At 48.0% G+C, this 23,553-nt stretch overlaps 11 protein-coding genes and 1 non-coding gene across 12 annotated transcripts; 7 read left to right on the top strand and 5 right to left on the bottom strand.

Moving 5' to 3' along the window:
• Positions 1 to 40: 40 nt before the first annotated feature.
• CCS1 (copper chaperone) lies at positions 41 to 943 on the top strand (the record flags this gene model as incomplete). Its single annotated transcript, XM_019130730.1, has 2 exons — positions 41 to 64; positions 215 to 943. The coding sequence occupies 2 exons, from the start codon at positions 41 to 43 to the stop codon at positions 941 to 943; spliced, it is 753 nt and encodes a 250-aa protein (XP_018986973.1).
• Positions 944 to 1,842: 899 nt separating this feature from the next.
• Positions 1,843 to 4,132, bottom strand: BABINDRAFT_159909 (uncharacterized protein). The gene has a single exon (XM_019127950.1). It carries the CDS (start codon positions 3,630 to 3,632, stop codon positions 1,971 to 1,973), a length of 1,662 nt encoding a protein of 553 aa, XP_018986974.1. The 5' UTR covers positions 3,633 to 4,132; the 3' UTR covers positions 1,843 to 1,970.
• Positions 4,133 to 5,233: 1,101 nt separating this feature from the next.
• Positions 5,234 to 5,748, top strand: BABINDRAFT_109792 (uncharacterized protein). The gene has a single exon (XM_019126817.1). It carries the CDS (start codon positions 5,413 to 5,415, stop codon positions 5,674 to 5,676), a length of 264 nt encoding a protein of 87 aa, XP_018986975.1. The 5' UTR covers positions 5,234 to 5,412; the 3' UTR covers positions 5,677 to 5,748.
• Positions 5,318 to 5,389, top strand: BABINDRAFT_t66. The gene has a single exon. It is a non-coding gene; the product is annotated as a tRNA-His (tRNA).
• Positions 5,497 to 7,155, bottom strand: DES1 (Des1p). The gene has a single exon (XM_019126896.1). The coding sequence runs from the start codon at positions 6,937 to 6,939 to the stop codon at positions 5,821 to 5,823; it is 1,119 nt and encodes a 372-aa protein (XP_018986976.1). The 5' UTR covers positions 6,940 to 7,155; the 3' UTR covers positions 5,497 to 5,820.
• Positions 7,156 to 7,427: 272 nt separating this feature from the next.
• Positions 7,428 to 7,747, bottom strand: BABINDRAFT_159911 (uncharacterized protein). Its single transcript, XM_019127951.1, has one exon. It carries the CDS (start codon positions 7,655 to 7,657, stop codon positions 7,469 to 7,471), a length of 189 nt encoding a protein of 62 aa, XP_018986977.1. The 5' UTR covers positions 7,658 to 7,747; the 3' UTR covers positions 7,428 to 7,468.
• A 580-nt stretch (positions 7,748 to 8,327) lies between these two features.
• SSY5 (Ssy5p) lies at positions 8,328 to 10,028 on the bottom strand (the record flags this gene model as incomplete). The annotated part of the gene is made up of 2 exons (XM_019131261.1): positions 8,328 to 9,712; positions 9,755 to 10,028. Coding segments are annotated over 2 exons (1,659 nt in total), but the record flags the coding sequence as incomplete, so codon positions are not given.
• Positions 10,029 to 12,252: 2,224 nt separating this feature from the next.
• On the top strand, positions 12,253 to 14,950 carry CTA7 (Cta7p). The gene has a single exon (XM_019127952.1). It carries the CDS (start codon positions 12,503 to 12,505, stop codon positions 14,786 to 14,788), a length of 2,286 nt encoding a protein of 761 aa, XP_018986979.1. The 5' UTR covers positions 12,253 to 12,502; the 3' UTR covers positions 14,789 to 14,950.
• A 588-nt stretch (positions 14,951 to 15,538) lies between these two features.
• Positions 15,539 to 15,891, top strand: BABINDRAFT_109817 (uncharacterized protein). Its single transcript, XM_019126818.1, has one exon. The coding sequence runs from the start codon at positions 15,578 to 15,580 to the stop codon at positions 15,770 to 15,772; it is 195 nt and encodes a 64-aa protein (XP_018986980.1). The 5' UTR covers positions 15,539 to 15,577; the 3' UTR covers positions 15,773 to 15,891.
• A 114-nt stretch (positions 15,892 to 16,005) lies between these two features.
• On the bottom strand, positions 16,006 to 17,139 carry BABINDRAFT_18462 (uncharacterized protein; the record flags this gene model as incomplete). Its single annotated transcript, XM_019131196.2, has 1 exon — positions 16,006 to 17,139. A coding segment is annotated over one exon (1,134 nt), but the record flags the coding sequence as incomplete, so codon positions are not given.
• A 1,739-nt stretch (positions 17,140 to 18,878) lies between these two features.
• On the top strand, positions 18,879 to 21,159 carry BABINDRAFT_159913 (cysteine protease). Its single transcript, XM_019127953.1, has one exon. The coding sequence runs from the start codon at positions 19,319 to 19,321 to the stop codon at positions 20,750 to 20,752; it is 1,434 nt and encodes a 477-aa protein (XP_018986982.1). The 5' UTR covers positions 18,879 to 19,318; the 3' UTR covers positions 20,753 to 21,159.
• A 708-nt stretch (positions 21,160 to 21,867) lies between these two features.
• BABINDRAFT_159916 (guanine deaminase) lies at positions 21,868 to 23,477 on the top strand. The gene has a single exon (XM_019127954.1). It carries the CDS (start codon positions 21,967 to 21,969, stop codon positions 23,401 to 23,403), a length of 1,437 nt encoding a protein of 478 aa, XP_018986983.1. The 5' UTR covers positions 21,868 to 21,966; the 3' UTR covers positions 23,404 to 23,477.
• The last annotated feature ends 76 nt before the right edge of the window (positions 23,478 to 23,553 follow it).

Here is a 23,553-nt window from a genome sequence, read left to right on the forward strand (position 1 = left end):
GTGTCAACGTAAAGACTATTCACGAACCTGTCGTTACCAAATGACTGCTATCAAAAGTTTCCAAGTAAGTCCGTACAGGCGTCTGCCTGCTGAGTTTCCAGACTGATGACTTATCCGTAGATGGGGATATTTCCTCCTGATCTATCTCGTGATTCAGTCTTTAGACTCGGGTTTGAACCTCAATCCGCTTCTTTCATAATACTAACCTCCCCAGACCGTTTATTCAGTGCCCCTCGAATGTGGTGCCTGTGTGGAATCTGTCAGAGAAGTGTTATCCCCGTTGAAGGGGATCGAAAAGTTCGACATTGATCTCACAAACCAGAGAGTCACGGTGGAGGGGACCTGTCCGCCCTCCGCTGTCGTGTCCACCTTGCGTGCCAGTGGCAAAGATGCTATTATCCGTGGTACCGGTCAGCCCAATTCTGCCGCCGTGTGTATCTTGGAGAGCTTTGCAAAAGAAGACAAGGACCATCCGGTGAAGGGTCTCGCGAGAATCGTGTCTGTCGGCACTGACTTGTGCATGGTGGATTTGACCATCAATGGGTTGCCAAAGGGCAAGTATTTTCCGTCTATCAGAGCCAATGGGAACATCTCCCAGGGGGCAATGTCCACCGGTCCTTCCTACTTCAAGTTCCCAAGCGTGGATGTCTTCACCAAGGCGTCCTCTGAAACCACTATCGCTTCTATCGGGGCCTCCACCCATACAGACAGTGTCCAGGTATACTCCGGGCAAGCCTTCTTGCCTGCTGCTTTGGAAGTGACCGACTTGATTGGCAGATCCATGGTGTTATCTACGACCGAAGATGGTTCCAGCGCGACAGATTTGGTTGGGGTCATTGCCAGAAGCGCTGGTGTTTGGGAAAACGACAAGGCAGTCTGCTCGTGTTCTGGAAAGACTGTTTGGGAGGAGAGAAAGGACGCCTTGGACAAAGGGGTTATGTGAAGGTATGATAATTACAGTCAGATGGAGTTAAGCAAGGATTTATATTCCATTAGGAGGTGTATATTTATATGCTTTCACTAGATATCGCGTGTTGGAGGAGATGCGGCTTTTGCTCGTGATGAAGCACGCTTAGCGACTTTAGAATCTCTCTGGATCATTGCTTTGAATGCTTTCAATTTTTGATTGATAGATTCGGAAGAAATCAGATGCATTTGAATCTATGGAGATTTCAACATTTTGATATTTTTGTAATCATTTGTTCCAAGTAAAATCCAGATATTATGATGTATCGCTGTACTCCTTATTCTAAACTACTGACTAGCCTACACGCAGAAAAATTCTCGGTTTAACATCCCTTAACCACCGGCCATGTTCTATTTTCTGGTATTCTGTCAAAATACGTACACGATACATGTCTAGAAACAGATGAGGTAGTCAGTCTGATAACAATTATCAGAATGGAGTCAAGGATCCAACTGGACATCGTTATGCATACCGATCCTGGCTACAAGCATCTTAATGAAGTGGAATGAAGGCAAAATTGCAACCTTGTGGGACGCCCTGTATTGACGCTTGGAAACAATAATTACCTCTGGATATTGGTAATCATCTGACTATAACAAACATATATAAGGCAGCAAGTTATTAGTAAAATAATTAAAATAATAAAAATAAAACCATGCAATACGCTTGATTTACTACTTTGAGTAAGTATGTATCACACTAGTGATCCAAGCAAATATACCATTCATCATCAGATCAGACACGTAGTATAATACTAATTATCTGTAAAATGTCTGTCCATAGGAAGTTAGATCGGCTGACACATAAAACATGAATATTTAGTTGTAATGTAGCTTCTAAAGAGCATATCCCAAACATGAAACATCCTGGGTCTCAGGGTAACCGAAACTTAAAGATAGACTATTTCGATTCCACAAAACAAAACCAAAATGGCTTAGAATCCGGTATTAGCTTATCTTTCCTAGGTACACAGCTATAGAAAATTAAAAACGACACCATACCCCTAATGCTTCTTCTCGGCCAAAACCACTTCCACGTCTGAGGAGCTTTCACCCAGTGCCACGCCGTAGATAGCGGCATCATCCACAGTCTTACGTGGGCCATAATAATAGTTTTTAGCGTATAACACGTAGTAAATCGACGATAAGATCATCACCCCTGGTGTAATCACACAGGTGTAGTTCATAGTCTCTTTGTTCACCACTGGGATGGAAGGAAAATGTATCATGACGATGACAAACGCAAGGAAGGCAAACGCCGTCCAGCTGATGACTGGTGACCAGAAGTCACCCATGTAAAACTTCCCAGGGACAAATTTGGCCCTGCCACAGGTCAACCGCAATAAGATAGGGGTCCCCCAGGAAAAGTAGTTACCCGCAACACCCAAGGAAAACAACGCATTAGAGGCCGTAGGACCAATGAGACATAACAAACCGATGATTAAGGAGAGGATGCCACCAAAAATTACAGCCCGGATGGGTACCGACCACTTCTGGTTGACAACCTTAATCACCCCCGAAAATGGCAAACCATTGTCCCTGGAAAAAGCCCAGATTTGTCTCGAGATTGCCGTCAAGATGGAAGCCCCCATCAACCACTGACAGAAAGCAATCAAGGTCATGAAGGCCATTGCCCACTTTTTCCCCAACGCATTGAAGATAATCTGCGCCATCGGCTGGCCAAGTTTGGTGCCAACGATTGAGTCGATATCCTGAGTCATACAGGCCCCGATGACAATGCAGATGACGAGCCCCAAAACGTAGCAGACGCTAATAGAGCCGACAATCCCAATTGGGACGGCTCTGGTGGCATTTTTCGCTTCTTCAGACATGTGAACACAGGAATCAAACGAGCAAATAGTCCAGATAGCCGGCATCCAGCAAAGGACAAACTGCCATCCGGGGGTCCACCCCGTCATGGACTTTACGCTTCCAAAGATAAACCCAGCGTCGTTGAAGGACTGAGTGGGCGATCGGGCGGTCCCGATCGGAATAGCAATGAGAAACAACACTATCAAGCCAACGTTGCACACGATAGAAAAGCTCTGAAGTTTGGAGATACCCGAAGAAGCACACAGCGTGACAATTATATGGCTTATGACACAAGCAGCGAAGACGCCATAAGTCATCCCGCTAGTGATGGTGAAATCACCGCCCTTAGAGATTACCACTATGGATAAGATTTCACCCGCAAACCCATAGTTGATGGAGCAGAAGCCACCCACCAAGGCTAAAGAGTTCACGTTGCCCACCAAGAAGGAAAGAAACGTCTTCCAGTTATCGTTAGCATAGTAGTTGGTCCAGTAGTATAAACCACCGGAAGTGGGCATAGCCGACCCCAATTCAGCCATGGCAACACCAATCAGCAAAATAAAAAAAGAGGCAATAAACCAGCCCCAAACCAAACCCGCCGGACCTCCTTCAAGGCCCAAGCCTAAAACGGAGGAGATAGAAGGTAGGAGGCCCATGATAGAGAAAGCCACACCAAAGACTTGGACAGTGTTGAACTTTCTGCCGAGCTCGGCTTTGTATCCAATCTCGGCAAGTAATTCATTGTCGTCGGTCCTTGTACGGTCTACTCGAGACTCGGGGTGCGGTTCCAACAGGAAGGTGCTACTTCCACCAAGGCAAAGACTGGCGATAGTCTTTGCGTCTGTTTTGTGCATTCTTTGTGTAAGAGAAACTAACAGGGAGAAGATGGAAATATATGGGGGACATGTTTCAGATATTCGAGGAGGTATAATGCATTTATACGAAGCTGAGTGGTGGAGAAAACTTGATTGGTGAAAGACCTCTTCGACTAGCTAAGATAGATAAAGTAAAGTTGTGGAAGACTAGAAAAGGAAAAAGTGTGGCGGAGATTTCTTTAATGGCATTAACCATCTTGTGATCAGAAAAAGGTCTGGGCGATAAAAGCCCCCCGCCACAATTCTGATCAGAAGAATACCCCTCCATCAAAAGGGCTTGCTTCTCAATGCTTTAGTCAGCCCTGAACGGCGATAAGCTTTTTCCATGCTCAGTGGTAAGTAGATACCTAAAGTACCAAGCACCGTCCCTGAAAGATAGAAAACAGGAAGAAAATAGAATCTGGATTAAAACGGTATTTCCAGTTTCTTCTGATCACATACATTCCTTTGCCTTATGACGTAGTATGGAATATACAGTATGGGATATCATGTTCTATTGACTAATAGTAGAGATGCAAGCTGTCGTGACCAAAGCGATCTCTTTGCTCCTTTGTAACTCAGATAGTGTGAACGCTAGGGATCGTGAGATAACAAGCAATACACATATATTAATAGTACGTGATCTTTAAACAGTTATGCAGACCTCATTTCACCTTTGCCGGAGTTTTCTCACCTATTCAGAGAACCTTAATGGGAAGTCGACCAGGGTATCCGCAACGGTAAAGGGACAGGTACCATTGAAGTAAGGTAAAGCTAAATGAGCACACCGGAATGTATCGATAACGTAATGAAGAAACAATATGCAAGTTTTATGGATCTGTAGCCCTAAAGAAGCAAGTGTAGCCCGTAATAATAGTTGCTGTGTCGATTTCTGCATGCTCTTGAGCCACACTATTTAACTCCGACCGCTGGTTCGGATGCAACCCTCCCGATTCGGCTATCCGCTAAGGTTGGAGGTTAAGACCTGTTAGAAATTACTGATCACAAAAACAGCTCTAGATTTAAGTTATCTTTAAGGGTTTTGAAACCTCGGCCATATTAAAGTTCACTCTCAACCACAGTTTTAAAAGCTGCAGACCCAGTAAAAGCGAGTTACTCTCGTCTAATAATGTTTCAACACCTCAAGAATTGCACGGGTAAAAAGAGAATGCGATAGACGTTTACTCTAAGATGAGTTCATTATTTTTAGATATCAGTAGATTGCAGCCTTAAATGGTTTCTGTTTTAGCAAAAAAGCTTACGTTTATTTTGAAAACTCGGTGAATTAGTAGAATTTCTTTCAATTGACAGGGTAACTGGTCATAGAGTATTGGACGACATGTCTGAACTGCGGTCGTCTCATACCGGTGGACTGCTAGGCTAAGAGAATCAATTTGGTTGGATTAGATCTTTGACTCTATTTGTCAGGGTTCCTGCACCTGATGGGATTTCAGCCAGGGGGTTGTAGTCGGTTGTTGATTAAGATACTATCGGAATAAGCCACTAGATAAAATCATGATCTTCCACAAAAATAAAAATACTTTTAAACTAAACATATTTTCTATCAATGGGAGGCAGCCTTCATGGCTTGCTCTGTCAGTGCAGCCTTTTTACATGTCATATCGATATAATCCCTTAACATGCAACGTCAATATAACCTATAACTCTGACAACTATCAGGTACAGCCGGTCTAGTATAGTGGTCAGTACACCTCTTTGTGGCAGAGGAAACCCAAGTTCGATTCCTGGGACCGGCAGTTTTTATGGCATCTTATTGAAGATGCGAAAAACAGGCACTATAAGAGGCTATGCAATCAATCACAGAAAAGTACCTTTAATCATTTGCCAAAACTCACCTGTAATGCCTCTGAGTGGGATTCGTGACACGGTACATACCGAGGATTCAGCCTTTAACGCATATTTCTCTTTCCCTAATTACGTCTGGACACTAACACAAGACGTCTACAACATTGTACCTTGGGGTCGTTCAATATTTCTAACGGATCCCAGCAACAAGCTTTGCTCAACCCCATGCGTTATGTAAACAGCAGGGGTTTATACGAGTGATACCCATTTTTAAACATAAATATACAGCCCATACATATCAAAAAGAAAACAAAAAGCAGGGATAGAATCCTCTATTGAAACACCCATCGCAATATTCGTATCAGAAACAATATTAAGCTTCCTAGTTATACTCGGTCTGCTTCTTCTTCTCGTCCAAGGACAATTTGGTCTCGTTCTCTCTGCGAACACGGTTCCACAACTCAATATTTCTCCCTGAGACAAAACTGACAATGACCATGACCCAGGAGTCAATCTGAGGCAAAGGTTCGTAAAACTCGCGCGCAATGTCACGCAACGTGTGCAAACGCGTCCATGGTACAAACGGGAAATCGTGGTGTTCGTTGTGTAAGCCAACGTTCCAGGTAAAGAAGTTCAACGGGCCGTAGTACGAGAAGGTTTCCGGTTGCAAGTTGGCCGCGAGCGTGCGAGTGCTGGGGTCGGCATTTTTGGTGGCCGGGTACGAAGGATTGAGCACGTAGTGTTCGGCGATGAAGTGACCCGCAGTGGGGTGCAAGGAACCCGCGAGGAAGGAGGACATGAGGAAGTAGAACATGGCGTACCAACCCCAGTGACGCACCACGAGGAAGTCGACCGCGAGCTGAACCATCACGTTGAGCAAATGTACGGCGGTAAACTTAATCTGGGTTACACACATGGGTCTAAAGGCGTAGAAGAGGATCTGGAAGGTGGCGAAGAAGGCCTTACCCAACACGTTGGAGAGAACGACCGCTTCGAAACGCGTTGGAAGATCCGTATCCAAGGCATCGTCACCCATAAACTTGTGGTGGAGTTGGTGGTATGGTTGGAAGGAAGCCGCATACGGGATCCCAATTGGCAAGTTGTTAAAGATGCTGAAGAGACGGTTGTGCATCGGCTTTTTGAAACCGAGATTGTGAGATAACTCATGAATCGCGAGGAACACGTTCTGGTTGGCCGTTGCACCCACAACGTACGCCCACGCGACAAACTTCCATGAGAGCGGGTGTGTGTCGCGCAACACGTATGCGCTGAGGAATTGAAGAAGCACCACGCCAGTAGCGATGTACTTGGTAAGCGGCTCGTGGCCGCATAGTTTGGTCACCTGGGGGTACTTGGCGAGGATTTGCTTGCGGCGGAGAACATGTGGCTCACTCTCGCGTGTCCAGTAGAAGTCTTTGAGCTGCGCGAGGTTTTCAGGAGAGGCATCAGGTGTGGTGGTGTCGACCGCGATGCGGGACTTTCTGTGGGTGATAGTGGTCATGCGAGCGAGCGAGGCCAGAGAGGATAAGAAGCAAAAGAGAGCAAAGTGATTCGACTAAAGAGCAGGCTAAAGAAGAGAATTACCCAAGGATCAACAGCAATCGATATAGGAGGGAATTTGATGTGAGAGTGTCCTCAAGTGCAGCCTTTATAGTGGAACCAGGTGGCAGGAGGTGAAATAGAGGTCAGTAAGGCTCGAGGGCGTCGATACAGATCAGTGGTAGCCTGTAAGTATAACCAGTGTGTTAAGGGTATATTATAATAGAACGAGTGTGAGGAGTGGAAGCAAGAGATCGAAACGTGGTCTGACTTTGGTGGAAAATGGCGCCCGAAAAATCTCCGATCGCGCTGCGGTCAGCGCGGGATCTCGCATCTCTAAGTGGCAGGAGAATATGCAAGGGTGAAGAAAATACGCCTCATGCCAAATAGCTTAAAAGGGCAAAACATGAGCTACGGTAGAAAGCAAACAGGATATTGAACGGTAGAGTACTGGGAGGGGAGGTTCTGACTGGATTAATCAGCATATTATGCTATACCAGGGGAAAATCACGGAGGTAGTGTGCCATAAGATCGAAGGCCACACATACAGGAGTGTTACTAAGAAGGAACTCGAGATGAGATAGTTCTTTAGGTATTTCGGGGAAAGTGCCAAGTGTTGCCCGTATTATATGATGAGTTGATCCGTAACACGCTGTCTGACTGTATGCGATATTCAGCATTCTTAGACCAGCGTAACTATATATCTACACACGGCGATAACATTTGAGTGGCAAAGTTATCGACACTGGACTAAAATTGGAAAGTCCAGCTAGAGGGATGTATTCTACACTCAAGACGGCCCATAGCTCTTCATATTCGTGTAGCCAACGGACGCGGAGTTCTAGATGGCCCGGTGAGTCGCTTAAACAGCTATACTTCAAAGACTTCCTATCCGATTTCTATACTCCATTTATGATAGTATCATTTTTGATCCATATATGCTTGGTATATAAAACGGTTTATGAACAAGAGATATATAGGGTCAAACTCGCAAGCAAAGAGCGAGCGCAGTGGTAAGGCGAAACATCACGCCGTTGGTGCTGTCACCGACCAATGGCTTTATCTCAGCGGAACATAAAACCGCATAAAAATAACTTTAGAACATACGAATTGCTCTAGAGACCCCCGTCATATTCTCCACTCCACCAAATCTCAAGATGCAATGAGCACTACCGCAATAACTCATATTTCCTCGTTGTACTTATCTTTAGTCTTTGTATCGTTGGATTTATCCTACGTAAAGCTCTCGTATTCACTTGCAGACCCGTCGCTGTCAGAGTAGGCGTCACCGGAAACATCGCTCGCAGATGCATTCTCCTCCCCTTCCTCCGGCGTCTCGTCCATGCCAACGATACCCCATTCGACGTTTGTCACCTCATGCAAGCGGCTCAAGACGTCCTCCATCGGCGTGAACAAGCCAAACTGCTTGAATTCACCATCGTATGAGTGGAGCATGCCACAGACACCAAGGCCACCGCGCGCGTAGTCACGCGCACGCTCCGGGTCGGTTGCGGACTGCAAGTCCTGGAGTTTGGTCAAGATCCACGCGCCCGAATCACCACCCGAGGCGAACAACCCAGCCAGGGCGCGCGCGCCGCCCGTGGAGGCTATTACAAACTCGGACGTCTGGAGTTTCCCGTTTGCCCAGTACACCATTTTGATCCCATTGACACGGCCCTGGGTGAACTTGGACGTGGAGCCATACTTGAATACATGCATGCCACGCGTCTCGACAAAGTCCAGGAGCGTCACGGTCTTACGTACTCGCAAGTTCTTGAACATCAACGACGGGTCGTATTCGGCGAAGGAGACATCATCACCAAGCGTGTTGTGGCAGCGTAACGTCTTGTCCATCTTGATGATCGCCAAGTCCGAGAGCTTGTTGGTCTTGTGAAGGATCGTGCGCTCGCCCCAGACGAGTTGCCCGAAGGGCGTTGCGGGCGTGTTTTTGCCCGCATCGCCGCACGGGAAGAGGGCGTCGATCTGCGCGATCACGTGTGCGTACGCGTAGCTTTCTTCAGACTTGGCTGGGTATTTGCCACGCTCGTGGGTCAACGCCGCACGATACATGTTGATCAATACCGGCGATGGCACCGCTACGTGCGGGTAGCTGTTAACCGAGTACATGTTGCCTTCCTCGTTGGCCGCGGTGTCCTTGAGCACGACGTGGCCGCACGTCACTGCGAACACCGAGCCCGCGTATGCCTGGAGTCCCGGCGCACTCGCGGCGATCTTCGGGTACACGTAGCCACCAAGCGTACCAGAGAGCGCAGTGGCATGCACTGCGGCAAGCGAGAGCGACATTGGCGGTTCGAGCGGGTTAGTAGGGATCCGGAACGGAGGCTTGAACCCGAGCGGGCTCGTCTGGCCGCACTCCCTGACGAGGTTCTTCTGCACCGTGAAGTGTACGTCGGGATATAATGTGAAGAGAATCAGCAACGTGTCGTAGTGAGCGGAGTTTGGCTCGGGGAAGCCAAATACGATGGTGAGGACCGCGAGGCGGTTGGAGACGATCCCGCGGAGTACTGGGGCGATGAACGAGCCCTCCTGGTCCATAAGTTGGGTGGACGAGAGCGTGAGTTTCTCGATGATCAGCAGGAGCGTGTGCTCGTTGGGTAAGGAGGTAGCAGTGGAGCCGATGGCATAGAGCTCAGGCTGGGCGAGGCAGAGAGGTGGCGCAAACGCGGGGTCATGAAGGTCCCCGTGCGTATGTGCATCTGCCTGTGTGCGAAAGTCTGCATACGCATCATCCGCATCTTCTTTGAGTATTGCGCGACAAAAGTCGCCAAAGCTCTTGAGCACCAACGCACGCGAGTGGCTGTATACTTCGTTCCGTAACAAGTTGTCAATAAAATGTAACGCAATCTTCACAATCCGCCCCAACGTATCGTTTGTCGCGGTATCCACGTTCATGTCGCTTTGCGCGATGCCCGTAGGCACGCGAAAGTGTTTGAACAACTCGTGCGCCTTGATGGACGCCTTGGATAAGTCGAGCACCGACTTCGAGATCTGATCGATAATAGACGACAAACTCTCAAGGAGCATTTGCAAGTGGTCCTGGAAGCGCGAAATCGCCAAGTCTTTGTGGTCATTGGAATACATCAGCAGCGTCTCAAAGTTCTGGAGGACACGGAGCGGCGTCCCGATGTCATTAGAGTGTGGCACAAACGGTTTCCCGCTATGCCCTGTGATTTCAGTGTTGGCGCCTGTGGATGTGGTTTGTCTGCCGCGGGAAAAAAGCGAGTTGGAGTAGCTGCTAGAGGCGTTGTCAGACGCCAGCTTGGGGTAGCCGGCACGGAAGCTGGGCAAACTGTTGACCGCATCGAGGCCTTCGAGAGACTGCTCGTCGTCAGACTCTGGTTTTTTTTTGAAAAATCCCTTCATATGATTCGTAGAGCTTCAGGGCATGCGCATTGGGGGGGGGGGGGGGTTGAAACTGAGCTCGTAGAGATAGGCAAAAGGGGGCGGGGGCGCAGCTGGAAAATAGGAGAAGGGCTCGCACGTGGAGGGGGTAGGAATAAGGGGTATTAGAAATATGGATATTCTTCGTAACGTCTGGATAGTTTCTTAACTAGACATGGTTCTAGTATCCCTTTGCAGATTATAGCAGCCATCCGGCGTGACACACACTTAATGAGCTACACGGCGTTTTGCTTCCTGCGAGCAGTGCGGCGAAGTCACGTGATGTGCCTTACTCTAAGGCGGCCCGATTTCCAGTTATGCTATGATCTCCGGCATGGCTAGGCGGTTAAAAATATAACGGCTGAGGCTAATTGGTGTACCAGCTCAAGAATTTAATACCTCTGATACAATTTGGTAAAATATTTGGCTAGGAGTTCCAGGTAATTTGGCTGATAATCTTGGAATATCGACCCTGTCGATTGTTATAAATGGAAAATGTTTGCCTTCTCGAGGACTCTTCCGTGGCAATCCTCACCTTTCGATTCATAGTTTCAGAGGCTAGATTCACTCTCCAGGTACATACGGTGAAAAGAGGGGCTTGCATGATGCACCTTTAAACTCAGAGGGAAGTAGGGCTGAATTCCGTAAGACGTTAAAAGTATGTGCTAATCTCAAGCCGTATGCTTACGCTTGGCCTGGGGCAGAGGGGCGATTTATTTAACAGCGCTGCATTGATCGCCATACAACTGAATCCATTTTCCTCTCCTCAGATAACACCTTAGATTTGAAAGGAATTATTTTTAGCTTGAGTACCGTGAAATAAACTCCAATCTCAGTGTATCTGATTGTTCCGCCGCCCCTATCAACTGCACACATGTCCAGCGGATTATTGCACCTACTCTTATAGCCATACGGATGTGTTTCTGTCATTGATCTGAACATCTAGAAGTTGACTATTTGCTAAGACAAATATTTTACTAGGCTCAAAGTCTGATTTTGCGCCATGCCCATTGGCCACGATTCATGACACCCGTTTGGATAGACTGTAAACCATTACAATATTATAGCGAACCCGTAATATATACAAAGGGAAATAGAGGAGGAGGAAGTCTACCATATCTACAATTATGTCATTCATAGAAGCGGGGAAGAGTGGTATGAGCTGCACTCTGTTTCAAAGCCTGAGACCCTGACGTACATGTTGCTAGTGCCATAAACGCTAATCTCATGGATATCTATGTTGTATATCTACCACCCTGTAAGTGCCCTCAGACAGCCTTCTTTCTCGCCAGTCATTCTGCCAAAAACACCATATCTGTAATATCACTGTCAAATAAACTTGCGGCTCCAGAGCAATATCGGTAAGCAGGATGCCATCTGGAGTGCCAGTAGAGCCGGCAACTGAAAATTCCTGGACCGACAACCTGAGGCAAAGCGCCGATCAATGGCGTGCAACAAACCGAATCGGTATCGGAGGACCCAGAGATATGATAGGTATATATACCCTGGGGATGCATGCTTTTGTTGCGGGTATTTTTAACGATAAGTACAATGAACTAATTATGTTGGATTGACGCATGCGTATACGTTTTTATCGCTGGACCACGCTAGTATTCTAGTTGGTCAATTAAATTCATCAGTTGTGATCCACAAGTTCTAGAAAAAAAAAGTTTAGTCTATATCTAGACCATTCTACTACAAGTAATACCTTCACAAATGTTATATAGCATCCAAATAGGGTATCCCGGAATAGCCGCTGGCCGGAGATACCTGTCCCCGTCTCGGCGCACGTGCCACGGAAAATCGCCATACATTCTTCTCGGCTTTGGGAGCGGCGTCTTGATCCGACAGTCGCCCCACAACAGACTGTTGACTCTCTTCGCTTTCTTCTACTCTTCGAATGTACTGCGTCTACACAGCTCCTGGCCCTTCCTGTTAAGTAGCTCTCACCACGCCTAAGTCTTTACATCCGGACCAGTCTACCTACAACTGACGGCTTCTGCTTATCAAGAGGTATTACTCCCCCCAAATCACCCCACTATCTCGATCTTGGCTTCATATTTAGATCCCTGTTTGGTTTCATACATCAATTGACAAGTTTGCACATCGTTTGAGCCCCCACTATGAGTTCAAGTTCCTATTACCAGTCAGGAATCCCCCACTTGCTAAACCAGCAAGACGTGTCCATGGCGCAAAACCAACACCTCGTGTCGCTGCCGAGCCTGCCGCGTGCGCACGCGCCCGACGACTCGCGCAAACGCACGCTCCCGCTGTTCCGTGCGGTTCAGCGTTCCAAGCAGCGCGTACGCGTAAACACCGCGTGCGACCGCTGCCGCACGCAAAAGGTGAAGTGTTCAGGCGAGCAGCCGTGTGGCACGTGTGCACGCCTCGGCAAGGTCTGCGAGTTCAACCCGGTAGGTGTGGTGTTGCCGCCAATCCGCAGCGAAACGTCCCCTGCCTCAATCACACCTAATCCCGGCACCGTGGGAACTCCAGCCACCGCTGCCTACGTCTTGGAGTTGGAAACCAAAGTCAAATATCTTGAGTCTCTCTTGCTCAAGCAATCACCACGTCAGGCGAGTAATAGCGACGACGTTCGTGTGGATGATACTTGCTATCTCTATTCTAAAAACAAGTGGCGATTGCACCGTCGGTACCAGAACGTGCTTACAAACAAGCTCGGCGCGGAACTCTTCAAACAACTCTCGCCCGAGTCCCAGGCAGGCGTAATCCCACCGCGCGTCCAGTTTTACGGCTGGAACATGTCGGGGCTGCACTACCTCAAGCAGACATCGCTCCCTGCCTTCACGGACTTGATTCGCGACCGCACGGTGGAGCGCGAGCTCCTCGACTACTTCTTTCGCGAAATCAACCTGTTGTTTGCAATCGTGCACGAATCAGTGTTCCGAGAGCAATACGCAAAGTACGTTGCAGACAGTGGTGACGCGCGCGCAAGCAACCAGACGCGTCTCTTTGCAGCGATTTTGTATCTTATATTCCCGCTTGCGATGCGTTTTCACGAGTTCCAGCTCGCCGACCAGCCGTCGCCGTACCGTGCGGGCTTGGAGGAGGCGTTGTTCGAGGCCGGGTTTGCTGTCATCCAGAAGCTCTCCTTTGAGTGGGAGTCCTTCGAGCTTATCCAATCGTGGTTCCTCATATTTGTCTACCTCCGCGTGCTGCATCGCCAGACGTCGCTGATCCACGCCTTGGGCAACGCCGTGAGCATGAGTCGCAGCATGTCCATCAACTACCGCCTGTCGTCGCGCAAGCCGTACAATAACATGAAGGCACGGCGTATTTTTTGGTGTATCTATACATGGGACAAACTCAATGGCTTACAGAGTGGCAGGCACTACACGTTCAAGGATGACTGGGACATCCACTTGGAGTTCCCAACGATGGACTTTGAGCGCGAGAACGACGGCTGGTTGACATGGCCTGCGCTTGCGATGTGCCACCTCGCCCAGATTGCGGGCCACATCCAGACTTTCAAGTCTGCGTCCTTGAGCTACACCGAGGTCCAGGCACTCAGCCTCGACCTCCAGCTGTGGCACGATACCTATGCCATCCGCGACGACACGCTCTTTGATGATCCTTCGGGCATTGCGCCTGCGGTACGTGCCCAAGTCAAGCTCCACTACTACGACGTTGTCATCCAATTGCACATCCGTAAGCTCTTCAACTATGTGGGCATGAGTGTTGCGTGTCCCGGACTTTCGGTCGAGCACTTGCTCACGGCGTGCGCGGGCTCGATGGACATATTTGCGGTGCTCGAGGCGAACGGCGCCCTCACCGTTCCGTGGTTCCTCACGATGCTCCTTTTATTCCAGATCGGGATTGTGTCGATTATCTTGATTAACGCGGGCTTGCACCTTCCGCAGTGCAACAGCAACTTATCAGAGGTGATCCGCGTGATGACGCGATTGCGCGGCGCCGCAAACGACGGTGCCGTACCAAAGTACCGTTTCGAGATGACCAGTGAGTGCCTCTGGGCGTTGAAGATGCTCAATCACATGGTGTGTCTCCGTTTGCAAGAGAGTATCCACCAGTTGAAGTATATCGGAATCGATCACGGTTCTGATGAGGTCAACTCTGCGCGCTTCAGTCAGTTTGAGGTATTGCAGAGGGTGGATGCCCATAAGAGCGTTCCAGACCGAATGCTGTTCGATTCAAATGACCAATCAGAGGGACTTCAGGCAGAAGGACCTTCGTTTGCATATTCGAATGAGCGGGCTAACGGCGATCGTAGTGTCACACCGTACGACCCCGACGAGGTCTCACGGCAGTTGAGTGGCGCCTTGGATAGCTTGATCAAGGGTGAAGGCAAGGACTTTGCTGCAGATAGTTTGTTTGGCAACTTGCAATGGTTTGACCAGACCCCGTGGAACTTTGAATTCAACAATGACTAGCGAGATGCGCTGCAAAGAAATGCAATGTTTGGCGACGCTAGGGGCCATTTCGGCCTACCAGTATTATCGTTCAAACCCCGTGATGCTCACACTCAGTAATGTGTATTAAAATTAGATTAGATTAACCTAGATTTATATATGAGTATCAATATATTTGTCTCGTTGTAGCCATAATGAGTAACGGTGGATTCAGGAAGAAGGGCTGAGGGGTTAAAGCAAGCCCTTAGGCGTTGGCACGCACCAGAACTCGGCTTTTGTCCTGGGTTCCCAGTGATTGGACAGAGCTATGGATTTAGCTTTCCATTAAGCCTTTGATCATGGTTTTGTTTATTGTGGGTTCCTGTCCATGCGTATTTTATCGCTTTCTATATCTTTGATGAAATCTTATTTAATTGTTACAAGTTTTTGGTATCAACAGAACATTATGCAGAGTTGACCACTCATACATCTAGCATTCCTAGCTTTGCAACTCGACACTATGCATATACAAAGTAAATTATAGCAAATCAGAATAAAAATATTCCACATAATTTCTGCCAAACCAACCATTTTGTCTTGTATGCTTAGCATTTATTACCAGTCAGTGTTAAATATATAGCTTGGAAGTCTGAAATCATGTACGTATTTCGATTCTGTTCGTAGACCTTCATTTATTTCAACTTACAAATATACGCTGCACTGAACACGGTATTTTAAACCAAATTCGTTGTTTTAGAGATATTCCTTAAGATATAAATTCTTATTATAACAGCCACCACAGAATCCGCTACAATTACATATTTACATCCCATGAGAATCGTGAAGAGCCTTATTGTCAAATCCATGAGCAGCATCAAGCTCAAGGGGCTAGCCCGGTCGTTCTATATTCTCCTATTGATAATTCTCCAACTTGAGGCGCTAATTAACGCCTTCAAGAGCAAAGTGAGGATCCTAAAGCGAGTCATTCGAAGAAAAAAGGCGGATCATATCATCATTCAGAGTTGATCTGCTCCATCGGTCTTGGGCCGTGCTGGGACTTTCTTTTCCCTCCTTCCTTGAATTAAAGGAAAGATGGAGCCAGCATTGGACAAAACCGCCCCTTTCATACAGTTTATAGAAAACCTAATAAAGTCATTAAATAAACTTCTATAACTGTCGCATAAATAGCGTTTCTAAATAGTATACGCCGGGGCCGACTGTGGCCTTGGAAGCCACCTTGTTCAAGACACGCGCCTGTTTTACTTAAGCCCTGTTTTGGTCTTCTTGACCACTGCCATAACGGGCTCGTTGATACCTTGGTTACCCAAAGCCCCTAAACCCTCACCGTGGATCCAGCCAAGCTTCTCCAAGAGTCTTCTGCCGATGTTCTCCTTGCCAATAGCGGGAGCGTGGGCACCTACAATATCACCTTCATTGACATTGGCCTTGCTAGGGGCTAACTTTTTCTTGTCCTCCTTTAGCACCTCCTCCTTAAGACGCTTGACATCCACACGGTGGTAGATTGGTCTCTGCTTGATAATGTAGCCAATAGAACCGTAGTCGGGCAAGGAGTGGAACGTACGCTTATTTTTGACCACAACAATATGTCTCTTGAGCCCCTCGCCTAGCGCACGGTGCTTCATGTTGTAGTTATGAGCGAGTTTTCCGAGGGTCTTGTTGCCGTGGGAGTCCAATGGAGGGAACGTCAAAGCATTTCTGCTTTGGTCCTGGAGGAAGGCCTCAAACTCCTCTTTGATATCTGTGATGTGAATCATGTGCGGGTATTTCACGCTCAAATCGTGGGCCTTAATCGACGCCTTGAGCTTCGCCAGCTCGCGTTCCTTCTTCTTATCTTTCCGGGACGACTTGTGGATAAGATACAGTTCCTGTAAGGTCGTGCGAAGGTCCTTATCCCCAATACGATCAAGGTCAGGCTTCTTGTTCTTGCCCTTGGTCTTGATGGATTTAGTAGGCATAATGTCAATGTTTTCAAAGAACATCTGTTGCGTCTTGCTGAAAGAAATCAAGGCGGATAGGTCATTTTCGTTATCTGATTCCTCCTCACTGCTCTCAGAGATGTAAATATCGGAGTACGTCGGTTCAGGTTCGAAGTTTGGCAACAAATCCTTTCTCACGTACTTCAAAAACGCGTTTAAGCGATATTTGACTAACCCGTTTTCCACTGCAAAGTCTAAGAGCATGTCCTCGTCGATCCAGTGAGAATCGTCGGTACCCAAGAGAAGGGTTGACTTTACTAAATACTGGTCCGAAACGCCCTGGCGGATGTTTGTGATTTCTACCTTGGACATGTCGAACTCAAAGTCTTCAGCCATGAACCCAAACTCTGGCTCATTGTCTGATCCTTCCAGGAAAGCCTCATCTTCAGAATCGTTGATGGAAAGGTTGAACATCTTGTCTGTGTTCGAGAGGGAGACCCCGACGTCGCTATCATCACTTTCTTCACACTCGTAGTCACTTCCGCCCACGCTCTTCATCACCTTGGAAATATAGTCCCTGTATGCAACGTATCTCTCGTCCAGTTCAGATTCGTGGGAGACTTCGTCATATCTCTGAATATTATTTTGTGTCTCACGAACAAGGACCATCTTCAGTTTCTTCCTTCTCAGAGAAGGAATCTCTACACTAACCTCGTCGTTGATAATTCTGGTGCGCATGGAAATCTTACCAACGCTGAGGGTGTCGTCGTACTCAAGCGCCGAGTTGGGAACCAGCCTAGAGGCAGCGGCTTCAGAATAGGACACCGTTGGCTGGATAACACGTGAGAGTACGGAAGGCGGTATAGGAGCAGGCTTGGTTTTGGATGGCAACTGGACTGTCTTGTTTTCATGAGTGTTGAGCTCGTGGTCACCATCTTTGTCGATGAAGAATGCAAGTTCGGACTCAGAGGGAGATTCTGAAGTGGATTCTGAATCAGATGCAGCGGGGTACTGGCGAACAGGAGGTTCAAAGGCATATGGGGTTTCAAACTGTCTAGCTTCTGGAATCGTTTCGGTTATTACCACGGAAAGATACACTGGTGATTCGACTGGAGTTACCCCCAGAACATTGTCTGAGACTTTTCCTGGAGTCTTCCTTGACATCTCTTCTGAAACTTCTCCTGGATCCTCCCCTGGACCTTCTTCTGGAACCTCTCCTGGCTTGAAATACGCCGAAATTTTATCCTGATACAGAAGCTTGGTTCTTTGGGGAACTTTCACTTCTCGAGGCTCAAGGGTTGGTGAGTTCTCATCGTCGGCATCTTCATCTGATGCATCGTCTTCTTCATCTAATGCATCGTCTTCTTCATCTGATGCATCATCTCCAACTGACACTCCACCCACCTCTTCTTTATCACCCTCCACATCTTGGATTTCGTAATTCTCCTGAAAACCCATTCTATCTTCTTCAACATCTTGAAATTTAGCATCGATTTCAACATCGTTTTCATCTACCATTTCCTCTCCACCCTGAATATCACTTCCCGTCAGGCCGTCGCTTTCCGGAGAAGCCCTCTCGGAAATTTTTTTGAACAAGTCAGCAGACGGATCATACACCTCCTTGGCCTTGACAAACTCCACGGGTCTCTTTCTCATCGGAATCCCGCCTGTGGCCTGCACGTTTTCTCTCGTGTAACCGGCATCACCCATTCGGCCCGGTCTGCGGCCCCCGAATCGCATGGAAGTCTTTGCGTCGATTGGAATGTATATGCTGGAATCATCCATTACCATCGGCTGGTCGTTACTTGGACCCTTTTTGCCCCTAGTGCTCCTGGGGATACGGCCCATATTCCCACCACCTCTGCTTCCACGTTTGTTGCCCCTGCCGCTTCGTCCGCTTCTTTTCGGCATGTTTGTTTATCTGCTGTATTTTGTATCGCAGACCTGGATGTCTTGCTGTAGGGATATAATATGTTGTGTGAGTCTGTGGAAGTTGCAGAAATCTTAGACTATCTCTGCAACGTGCCTGCTAAATTGGATCGCCAAAAAATGTCTACCAGGAATTATGTAGGTTATGCGGATGCGGTGGCAAATCCAGAAAAAAGAAATATCCGAGAACCTAGAAGGAGTCAGATGTGAGGGGTTCCGGCTAAGACTCTAACGTAGCATTTAATTATTTAACGTGGAATCGACTTTGGTTAGATGGTGAGTGCCAGAAAGCTTTCGTACAATGCAGTGTGGCTGAAAACCATGAAGTGGCTAAGCAAAGGAATAGCATGGGCAACTGTGGCTAGGTATAGGCCTGCTTTGTACTCAGATATACTGCTTAAACTCTATCACGGTACTGGCCTCTTATTTTAACCTAACTGGATAAACTACACTTAAAAAACAGTGCGAAACCCCTTTCATAAGTACTCTTCTCGGCCTTTCACTCGCAAAACAGTTATGGCAAAATGCGATCGTCCCAAATTAGCATGGTCGAAACAGCGATGTACCATGTGCCTCCTTTTGTACGCCACCTCTCTCAACACGTGATCCAATCGAGGCGCGCATGCGCTTTATCTGCATCACACTTGATCAACATGGCGAGTGCCCGGCACACGCAAACACCATTAATTCATATTACACCCGCATTATGACGTCTCATAATGGATTACAAAAGATGTTTCTTCACTTTTGGGAGGACCAGGGGTCCACGGACTCTCAGCAAGACATTGTACTCCTCGGTAAGACGTACCACCTTGAGCCCGATAAGGAGAGCAACGAGGAGGCGCTGAACCCATTCAACTTCGACTCCTTTGCGCTGTTCTTTCAGAAACCCACAACAAAACCCTTTCCATCGGATTTCCTTGCCGATGTGTATACTCGTCTCTGGCTCACGTATCGCAGCGGGTTTGGTATGATTCCGCGGGCCACAGACGGACCGTCCCCCGTGTCTATCAGCTCCATCATACGCAACATGGGCGAAGTGAACCCGGCCGGCTTTACTTCCGATGCTGGATGGGGCTGTATGATCCGCACATCTCAGAGTTTGCTAGCTAATGCCCTCCAGACTATGCGGCTGGGCAGAGATTACGTCTTCTCATCTAGCACTCCGATACACGACGAGCTTGTCTCGTGGTTCAACGATACGGAAGAGGCACCGTTTTCGATACACAGGTTTGTGGAGCAGGGAGGGAAGCTCTGCGGTAAAAAACCCGGCGAGTGGTTCGGACCAAATGCGGCCAGTCGCAGCATCCAGGCATTGTGCCACGACTTTCCGCAGTGCGGAGTAAATGTCTACGTGAGCGACACTGGCGATGTATACCGCGATAGGATCCTCCCACTTTTGGATGAATCCCCTGTCTTGCTATTATTCAGTCTCAGACTTGGGATAGACAATGTGAATCCGCTCTATTACGACTCTTTGTTGCAGGCGTTGGCATTGATGCAGTCTGTGGGGATCGCGGGGGGCAGACCCGCCTCGTCACACTACTTTTTCGGCTTCCAAGGCCACAACATGTTCTACTTGGATCCACACACGTTGCAAGCAGTGAGTACTTCCCAGGAGACCTACCATACCAAGCGGATTTCGCGCATTAGCCTCCAGGAAATGGACCCGTCGATGTTGATTGGGTTTCTCGTCACCAGCAAAGAAGACTTGGAGGACTGGGTGGAGAAGGTAACACTGAATAAGATCTTCCACGTCAGCGACGAGCAGGCCCCGTCGTACCAACCATCCATTTCGATAATCAGTGACGAGGATGGAGACGATTTTGTGGATTTAGGAGCCGAGGTATCCGCTAGCTGTGGCGGGGAAGAGTTTGAAGATCTTTCGGGGTCGGTGGCGACTATCGAACCGGGCGATGGGGTGTTGGTTCTGAGCGAGCCAGAATTTGACGAAGAAAAGCCGGATGACTCTATCGTGATTCTCTCGGCCCCTGGATCCCCCTCCACATGTAATTGCAGCATACCTAAATCAGTGGAGAGCACATATACGGCTGTCTCTGGTATTCACGAGGAGCCCATCGTATTAGTCGAAGCCTCTACGTCGATTGGTGGGAGTATCCAAGTGGAAGATGTACTTTAGACGGTAGAATAATATACGGACCACTTGTTATCTTATAAAGATCTCAAGAAATATTAGCCTGGTGCTGGTTATGACCGGTGAGATCAGCTTTTAGTGAATGGACCATGATTGGTTTTGCTATGATCTCTGAACCGTAGGCTAAAACTGAAAATGCATTTCCTTACATAAACTGTCAGTGGAGCAGAACCCAAAACGATGTTCTTGGCTAAACGACGAGTGCCACTTCCTTGGTGTGCAAAGGAATAGGGAGCGAATCAAAAGTCTGAGAGCGTAATCTTCATACTACATCTACATCTCTTTAGCCAATATTGATTTATAATGACTCAGAAGCCATATGATTTACCTTTAATGCGAACACTAGTGGTCTGGTGGCTGCCCGATAATGAAATAATCTATTCTCAGCGGGTTAATGAAATAGAGAGGGACTAATGGCCTTAATCTTGCTTGTATCAAACATTTGAAGATAGCCAATTGTTCCAGGTCTGTATAAGTTCAAGTTACAGATCCCCAAGAAATTTTTTTTTTTTTCAATCCAGACTGTATTTCCCAGTACAAAATAACATAGGTCATTCTACAGGGCCAATTTCCCTATCGCATATTGGCTGAATGGAGGTAAATCTGCTCTTACTTTCATAGGAACGAGCGCTTCTATTCAAATGTGGACGACGCGGGCCATGTATTGCGCGAACACAGAGGGAAGCGCTTGGTGAAAGACGGAGGTCAAGGGTATACGCACTTCTGCGTCTCGATTTACAAAATCACTTTGCAAAAGGGCCACACTCCTAAATTATATGTGATTGCACGATTGATTTTGGCAGACTCCTCCTCGCGCTTCTGTCAGTACCTCGGCGCGGGAGGTTTGTGTGCCGAGGTACGTCTCTCTATCCGAGGCATCCCGCGGGAGCCCCATCCGGTCTACCCCAGCCCGCGGCTAGATATCGAAATCCACCACGAAACCTTAACCGAGAAAAGAAATTCCCGGGTACTGTGGCAGATAGAGTCAGGATCCAAGAAAACACGTAATAAACGGAAAGCCTTTACACACACCCATTTATATAAATAGCAGCCATATCCCTCTTTCAACTTCTGCAATTTCGATTTATTGAGAGCACTTGCCGGACTATTGTTACACTAATACGCGTTTCATCCTTACATTTACCTCCATTCTATATTTCTGCACGTCTCGGCTCTAACCACATAGCACAGTCATATCCATGACCTTCCCACGCTCCACAGATATTGCAGCTTACGCTGCTTCAAATTTCACCGTCTACAGAGGTGATATGATTCATACCCCGCGCTTGGGGACGCTCGAAGTGATTGAAAACGCATGTGTCGGGGTGGACCATGACGGCACGATTCGCTTCGTTTCTACCGGTGAAAACTACGTTGAAGAAGCCCAGAAGTTCAACGCCGCCTTAAAGGTGGATACCATCTCCGTATGCGAGCTTGGTGCCAAGACCGGCAGTTTCTTCTTCCCGGGATTCATTGATACACACATCCACGCCCCACAATACCCGAATGCGGGGATCTTCGGCGAGTCCACTCTCTTGAACTGGTTGACCACATATACATTTCCCATGGAATCGTCCATAAAAGACTTGAAGCTTGCCAATGTGGTGTACAATAAGGTTTTAAACAAGACGTTGGCCAATGGGACTACGCTTGCCGCGTACTACGCCACGCTCGACCCGGACGCCACCAACCTATTGGCCGATTTGTGCTTGCAAAAAGGCCAGAGGGCCCTCATCGGTCGTGTTTGCATGGATTCCAACTCCCCGGACTACTACGTGGAGACCTTAGAGCAGTCAAAGAAATCCACCACCCAAGTCATTGCCCATGTGGAACAGAGAGACCCTTTGGGGGAGCTCGTCCAGCCGATCCTCACTCCGAGATTTGCGCCTTCATGCTCCTCTGATTTGATGCATTGGTTAGGTGAGCTCAGAGAAGCCAAGGATATGCTCTGCCAAACGCATATCTCGGAAAATGCCGGTGAAATCCAGTGGGTTAAGGGGTTGTTTCCAGAAAGCGACTCGTACGCTGGCGTCTACGACGACCACAAGTTGTTGTCTGATAAAACCATCCTTGCGCACGCCATCCACCTTTCCGATGCGGAAAAGGATATCATCGCTACCAGAGGCTGTGGTATCGCGCACTGCCCGATCTCCAACTCCTCCATCACGTCTGGTGAGGCCAGAGTGAGGTGGTTGTTGAATTCGAAGATTCCGGTGGGCTTGGGTACTGACATTTCCGGGGGCTACTCTCCGTCTATTTTGAGCACCGCCAGACAAGCGTTATTGGTATCGAGGCATCTTGCGATGAAGAGCTTGCAGGACAATGACAAGTTGACTGTAAACGAGGTGTTGTACTTGGCCACTATGGGTGGGGCCAAGGTCTGCTCTATGGAGAACAAGGTGGGATCATTTGAAGTGGGCAAGAAGTGGGACGCTCAGTTGGTTGATTTGAACGTGGAGAACTCCCCAGTCGACTTGTTTGAGTGGCAGGTGCCACAGAACTCGTCGGTCGTGGGCAACTTCCCGACCGCGACCAAGTTTGAGAACATGGTGGCCAAGTGGTTGTTCAACGGGGACGACAGAAACACTGTTTCAGTGTGGGTCAACGGGAGAAACGTCGTGAACAAGATCTGTTGAGGGATGATAATTAATTGTATTTTAATGAGAATATGCGTTGGAAAGTGAGCTTATATGGGCTGGTAGCGAAAGGGCATAATTGGTTGATAACTTTGAATGATTTTCATATTGTTCTATGCACCATGTAATGTATGATATTTGGTTTGGCAC

This window comes from Babjeviella inositovora (genome assembly GCF_001661335.1).
Source record: "Babjeviella inositovora NRRL Y-12698 unplaced genomic scaffold BABINscaffold_2, whole genome shotgun sequence".
Taxonomy (NCBI): domain Eukaryota; kingdom Fungi; phylum Ascomycota; class Pichiomycetes; order Serinales; genus Babjeviella; species Babjeviella inositovora.